Source organism: Apodemus sylvaticus, chromosome 9 (assembly GCF_947179515.1).
Source record: "Apodemus sylvaticus chromosome 9, mApoSyl1.1, whole genome shotgun sequence".
NCBI lineage: Eukaryota > Metazoa > Chordata > Mammalia > Rodentia > Muridae > Apodemus > Apodemus sylvaticus.
In genome coordinates, this window is record NC_067480.1 from 113,910,599 (window position 1) to 113,918,275 (window position 7,677).

The 7,677-nt window shown below is 38.2% G+C and overlaps 1 protein-coding gene across 1 annotated transcript; it reads left to right on the top strand.

Annotated features, from left to right (window-relative positions):
• Window positions 1–2,732: 2,732 nt before the first annotated feature.
• On the top strand, window positions 2,733–5,134 carry LOC127692021 (leukocyte immunoglobulin-like receptor subfamily B member 4A). The gene is made up of 6 exons (XM_052191899.1): window positions 2,733–2,766; window positions 2,907–2,942; window positions 3,148–3,432; window positions 3,576–3,878; window positions 4,848–4,883; window positions 5,109–5,134. The coding sequence occupies exons 1-6, from the start codon at window positions 2,733–2,735 to the stop codon at window positions 5,132–5,134; spliced, it is 720 nt and encodes a 239-aa protein (XP_052047859.1).
• The last annotated feature ends 2,543 nt before the right edge of the window (window positions 5,135–7,677 follow it).

The window sequence follows — 7,677 nt, forward strand, 5'->3', positions numbered from 1 at the left end:
ATTTTCTGTTTGACGAATGCAGAGTGTCCTTTCTCATCTCACTGGATAAATTTTTGGTTGAAAGTCTATTGGTTGTCATCTCCAGCTTGTTTCTTGGTACCATTTCCTTGGAAGATCCTTTTCCAGCCTTTTACTCTGAGGTAGCGTCAGTCTTTGTTATGAAGGAGTCTTTATGCTGTAAAATGCTAGATCATCTTGGTATATTCAGTCTGATAGCCTATGTATTTTTATTAGTGAGTTGAATCCATTGTTATGTGCATGTGGTTCTCTCCTTTTGTCTTTGTTGTGAGTCGATTAATATCTTATGTCTTGTTTTTGTTTTTTTTGTTTTTGTTTTTGGTATACACACCATCATTGTGTTGGGGTTTTCCTTCTAGAATTTTCTGTAGAATTGGATTGGTAGATAGATATTTTATTAATTTTGTTTTTTCCTGAAATTCTTCAGTCTCTCTATTTATATTGATTTAATGTTTTGCTTGGTATTGTAGCTTTTGCTGGCATTTGTGTTCTCTTAGAGTATGTATGACCTCTGACCGGGCTCTTCTGTTTAGAAGCCTTATAGGTCTTCCTTTATATGTTACTTGACCACATTTCAATTGTAGTTTTGAATAGTCTCTCTTTGTTCTGTGCATTCAGTGTGTTGATTCTTACATAACAAGAGGATTTTCTTTTCTTGTCAAATTTATTTGTTGTTCTATAGGCTTCTTGTACAATTATCATCTCCTCCTATAGGTTGGGTAAGTTTTCTTCTATGATTTGGTTGAAAAATTTTCAGGTCCTTTGATCTGGTAATGTTCACTCTCTTCTCTCCCTGTTATTATAAGATTTGATCTTTTCATTGTATCCTGGATTTCCTGGATATTTTGGATTAAAAGTTTCTCAAGATTAGAAATTGTGTCGACAGTTGTGTCAATCTCTTTTAAGATATCTTCTGCACCTGATAATGGGTATTTCAAACTCCACCCATTTATCTAAAGCATTTATCTTCTCCTCCTATCTTTCCAGATGAGATATAATGGGAGAGAGATGGTGATTTTTGTCTCAGCTTTAAGAAATGTGGAGAAAATTTATTTATTGTTTATTTTTTGTTTCTATCTTCAGAATTCCAAAAGTACATTATGAAATTCCATTATATCAATGATAACAGATATAACTTATTTAGTATGGAGAGACATAGATTGTGTTGGGAACATTGTATTTGATTGAATGTTAAGATTTATCATGTTCTGAAAAATATGGCTACTTTTTCTTTATTAGTTGCATTAAAACATGTCTTCTGTGAATTTTACAGTTTTGGTTTTCATTACATTCCTTTAACTATAAATATTATCTGGTCTGAAGACTACATAATCACTACGTTCTTCATTTTCTCTATGTAATATACAGGCAAGTGGAGAAAGGGAAATGTTGATATTCTAGTTATAGATGCTGAACTGAGACTATATGTACGCCAGTAGTTCAAGAATAATTAAAACCACAATGGTTTGGGTAATTCAGTGAAAGGGACAAACAATTCACTACCCACACAAGAGTTAATACTGCTAAAAACAGATAATTAATGACAACTAAATGTGCAATCACGAACTAATGATTGTAATGGTTATTACACAACTAAAGGCCACTTACATGAACATGGGAATTTTTTTTTAATCTATGCCACCAACAAAACCCTCTAAGTCATTTACTCTTATTTATGTATTTCAAGAATTAATAATAGCTGCATGAGTACTCATGTTGTGCAAATCTCCCATTTTCCATAATAAATTGCTTATATGAATAGTACACAAAAAATGTGTTGACATCACAGGTACTGATATTGGAAAAGGAACCCCCATCTTTCTTTCAAGGCATCCTCAGAGGATAAATATCCTCAATGCACAGGCATCCCGAGGACATGTTACTACTATTATCTTTTGGGCTAATAGAAGCCAGTTACTATAGTTCAGGTGGAAGAATGGACGATTACGGTACTAAACTGAATAATAAATCCAAAGGTTCCTACATTCTCATGCCCAGGAAGTAAAGTTAAAATTCTAGAATAAGAAAGACCTTAAGTTAATAATCTTTCAGGATGATCTAAGTCTTGTGGTATCCACACATTTACAACATCTTGATAGTGCATGCATGTAGAAAAAGGGGTCAGCCTCACAGAAACAAGAAAAAAAGAGAGAAAAGTCTTGGTAAAATGTTGTTCCCTAGTTGCAATGGATCAGGACAATTTGGCATAGTGAAGGAGACCACTGGAGCATAGCCAGCAATGAGAGCTGACGTGCTATGAGATAAACCTTCAGGAACATATGATTAGAGTCTGTGAAGCCCCTTTGGATTACATCCTCCAATTGAAAGAGCATGGATGGCTCTTGTCTTAGAACACAGTCTTGGTTTGGACCAACATCACATTTCCCTAACCTGCATGTATAATTGTTTCTAGTTTAAAAAATAATGTCCTTCCTTTTGAATGTACTCTGGCTTGGAAAACAGAGGGATGGTGGGAAATCTTTGAGAAATAGAAAAAAAAAGTTCTTTAAAAGCATGTCAGAGACCTGAGTGAGTGATGACTCAATCCTCTCTACTGAGGAAAATACAGAAGTTACTCCTATAATAGCTATGATGTTAAAAAACCCCAACAAGAAGGACCTGCACACAAGATGATATCTGTATAGTGCCTGATGTTACAGAATATTTGCCACACTGGCCCAGGAGAACATCTACGGACACTGCTAGGACTCCCCATGATAGCCATACTCACAGGGCTGTTGTACCTGGGTGAGATATGAACAGGGGGTGTGGATGCTTACGTCTCTAAGGGAAACTACTCAACAGCCAGGTTTAATTTCACATTGACAACCTAGGGAATCCCATCTGCCTCTCAATGTGAAAAAGTCTGAGAGAAAATTTTCTTTCAGGTCTTATTGTGGAACCCAGGACTGCAGTACAGGCAGGTGAGTGTCTCCAGCCATCCCCAGATTTGATTCTTCACTATGATGAGAAAATCTCTATTTTACTGTCTAGAGGGTCTAATATTCACAATGGTAGTGGGGGAAAAAGCATTCATGTGATAATGTCTTCTTCCATGGGAGTGTTGTGTTCTAAGATATGATGTCTGAAGGAAGATGTTCTGGGACTCAGCCTTTGATTTCTTCACAGAACACCTCCCAAAGCCAATTATCTGGGCTGAGCTATGCTCTGTGTTTGCCTTACATACACCTGTGATTATCTGGTGTCAGGGTTCCTATGAGGCCCGGGAGTATCGTCTGTATAAAGGGAGAAGTGTAGATCCTTGGGACACTCAATTCCCTCTGGAAGCCAGGAATAAGGCCAAGTTCAACATTCAATGCATGACAATCGCCTATGCAGGCATCTATAAGTGTTATTATAAGAGTGATGCTGGATTTTCAGAGCACAGTGATGCCATGGACTTGGTTGTGACAGGTGAGTGGACACTCAAAGAACCCAGCACGTGCTTTCTCCTAAGATGGAAATCTATTCTCCAGGAGCTCTTCTCTCAGAGTCCAATCCTGGAGGACAATGTGTGTAACTCATGATAATGTCACATTCTACTTCTTGTATCCCAGGAGCGTATGGAAATCCAAGCCTGTCAGTCTGGCCCAGCCCTGATGTGACCTCTGGAGTTTTCATAGCCTTTATGTGTAGCTCACACATAGGATTTGGCAGATACATTCTGATCCAGGAAGGAAAACACCACCTGTTATGGATCCTGGACTCACAGTATCAGAACAATTATTCATTCCAGGCTATGTTTGTTGTGGACTCTTTTACTCCCAAACACAATGGAACATTCAGATGTTATGGCTTTTTTAAGAATAAACCTCAGGTGTGGTCAAACTCAAGTGACCCCCTTGACCTCATGGTCTCAGGTAATGTTCTCACATTGTTCTCTTTCCTAAGATGATCTCTTGCTTAGAATAGGAGGGAGGATGTCGTCATTAAAAAAAAATCTTTTTGATACAAAAAACATTTATCCCTCATTATAAGTTTATTACTCAGCATCTCCTGAAGTAAGTTCCTCCAGCATTCACTATAGATTAGAAGAAGTGTTTGAGGGAAATGAACAATTCACCAAGTAATTAGATGTTGTCACTATACTATTTAGATTTCTACTATTTTCTTAAATCACCATGATGTAAAACAATACATAGAGAAAAGAGTTTATTCCATTTGATAGCTTATAGTCCATCATGGAAAGAATTAGGGGGATATACTCAAAGTAGTAACTGAAGCATAAGCCATGATTTAGTACTGTTACAGGCTTTCTCCCCAATACCTACTAAATTGCTTTAACCTCAAGATCCAACTCTCCAGGGTCAAAATCACCCATTGATATTTGGCCTTCCCACATCAATTGTCAATAAATCAGAAATCTTTCCACATTTTTCCTGCAAGTCAATATGATACACATTTTTTGAAGTTTCACTGATGACTCTAGGTCATATAAAGTTAGCAAAAAATCTAAACAGAACATGCCTTCAGTGCTATAATTAGTCCTTCATTCTCAATTGTCTTTACTTCCTAAAATACTGTGCCTAAACTCATGGTAATTGCTACTCAACAGAGGCATTTGGTATTCATAATGCACACAGTCAGTCAAGTAATTGTCAGTCCCTGAGAGTTTCTATCCTCTCCAGCATTAAATGAATGCTTTTTGGAGTATTGGCTGTGAGAGTTGTGATCTTTACAAATGTCCAAGAACCCATAGGCACAAAATTTGTATACAACAACATTATATCTGAATGAACTTATGGTGCAAAATGAGGACCCACAGAACAAGACAGGACATAGTCAAGAGCTGGGAGCTCAAACATTCACTTCTCCTTCCATTTTAGCAGATGCCAAAGAGAAGTCCCCTACCCACACTGAAGATGGTAAGTGATGACTCTCCTGGAGGGGATACACATTGTGTTGAGATATGTTGGTGAAGCTTTCAGTGAAGTTCAGAAATTGGGCAACTGGACTTGCTCTCCACTTAGATGACTGATTCCTTACATAGCTTATGGTCCAATATCTTTCTCTACTTGTATTTCAGGCCCTTTTTTACTCCACCTTTTATTTCCTGCTTTCATGAAAACATTGAATAATTTTTTTTCTAGGCTCCATCTCCATGAACAAATTTTAACGAGTATTTAAGGGACATCACAATGTCATTTTGAGATTCTGACTGAGGAAAAACCTCTTCACTGACCTTTTATCTTATTTCTGCAAATTAAAACAACAGATTTTCCCATACTTTGACATAATTTACTCAAATTCTTTCATTCTTTGTGAACTCAGACAATGAGAACATTCAGAAAGCATGAACAATTAAGAAGCAGGTGAGAAAGAAATTTCCAAATTAAGAGATAGGCACAAAGAGTCTAGTTCTTTCAGGGAGAGGGAGCCTCTATACACAACAATTTAGTGCTAGAAAATTTTGGCGTGACTTTAATTCTCTGACTTCTTTATACAGAAACCCCATCCTCACACCACCAAGGTCACACAGTTGAAAATCAATCAGAATGCTTTTAGCTGCCTTGGTTCTTGTGACTCTAGTGATGGTGCTGTTAGAGGCTTGGACCTTCAAGAAAGTGGAACAAGATTCAACCAGGAGATAAACAAGAAAGACTACTAGGCTCCACACCTGAACAGACAACTGAAACGTGTTGAGCGATCCCATACATGTGTGTAAAACCTGGGTATTCCTTAAGGTTTTATACTCAGAGAAGGTCAATGTAATAAGCATATTCTGAGTGTGGGGAATTACGGGGATTACATTCAGGAGGATCTGGTTTGTTCCTCTCTGCTCCTCTCCCCACACTTCACTGTGAATATTTGCTCCCTTCTTCTCTTTTGAACACCAGGTGTTATGCATGCTCTGAAACTTTCGGTCAGCTTCAAATAACATTTCCTCTAAATTTCCTGAGTCAATATTGCTCATCATGAGCCTTTACCTTTATCACTGAGAAAGACAACAACCATACTCACAGTTAGTACATTTCCTCAAACTTCAGAGAAGTTAGGGCAATTATTCTGAAGCTGTGCACTTTTCACATCATTTTGCACTAGCACTCATGAAACACCATTTTATTAAACAAGGTGTCCACTCCATATTTGCTAATCATTATGTGCATTACTTCAAATGATCTCATACTTCCAAGTTAAAGTCATATGTGGGTGGTTCTATGTTATGGACAGTCCCAGCCAGAACTAAATCCAAGGGAGAATTCTGGATATCAGGAGAGGTAACAGGTCCAGTGGGTAACAAACAGACACAACCACACACAGAAGCAACTGGAATCTGAAATTTTTTTTTTTGGTATCTCCTAGTCCAGTCCAGTTAACATCTCAAAATAAGCATCACATTCATCTGTTAAAGCTTCAGTTTTCTCAGGCAGTACAGGGTGTTTACACATAGTCCGTCCATAATCCAGTTGGACAATTGGCACATGCATTTAAACTGCTTCATCTTGGCCCTGCTGTCATGCTAGCCTGGGACCTGGTGAAGGGCGGGTCCCTGGCCTAGCTTCCCAGTGTTGATTGTGGCATTGCAGAGCTTGGGAAGCTGCCTGGCTCCGCTGTCTTCCAAGAGCACCTCTGCCTAGTTGGCCCACTGCATTCTTCACTGTGCCATGCCAGGGGCCACCACAAGCCACCAGAGATCAGCTCTGGTAGCCACCTCTAGCCCCCAGCTCAGTGAACTAACCAGCTGCACCCCTTAGGCCCAGCCCAGTGAACTAACTAAATAACTACCCAGTGTCTCTCTGAGTAAAAAGTATCTACAGTCTCCTGAATCACACCTGGATAAGCTAAAAAATGTTGTTTTGCCCAAGGACTACCTGGGTGGGGTCTGCAAAGTTCCTCACAGGCTTCCATTGCTATTCAGGTAAGCCTGGGTAGAGATAGCCTGTCTGCATAACAAGCAAGGTCCAGAGTTGAAGGCAGAACAGGATTAACTTGTCTGCTGTGGATGTCCCTGAGATATCCAATTCAGTTGCAAAACAGAAAGCCAGGCCTCTGGAGTGGGGAAAGTAGATTCAAGCTATGTACCAACTCAAATGTAAATTCTTTCTACCTTGTCCAACACCTACTTGTGTGGCAAGGACATTCTATAAGGTTCTTCATATGTAAATATCCTTAGTGTGGGCTCAGTGTTTCAAATCTGTCTGCCCTGCAAGGATGACTAAAAACAAAAAGGAATCTGCGACTTTAGAGTTCCTGGAGAATTCTACAGCCTGGTAAAAAATGCTATATATATATATATATATATATATATATATATATATATATATATATATATATCCAAAATGTAATTACATAAACGATTGGAACAAAGTGTTGCAGAACATTTTTGGTTGCAAGATGGATTCTTTTATATTTTAATATGCTCAGTATTACTTAGTTCTGGACACTAGGAAGGAGAGTTTCAGTAGTATAGTAAATTGCCAACTGAGATTTTTAGCTTCTGTTCTTACAGGGTGTTCCACAAATTTCCCAGGAGACATTTCTCACCTCTGTCTGTAAAAATTTGTTTTACAGATATCACTGGGTCACTCTGGCAGTTCTGAAGTGATACATACTTCTAATTTGAAATCTCACTCTTCACTGATGTTTACTCCAAAAGTATTTTTTTTTAATGCCCCCTTAGTATACCTGGGTATAATCATTAATTCTGAATATTAACTT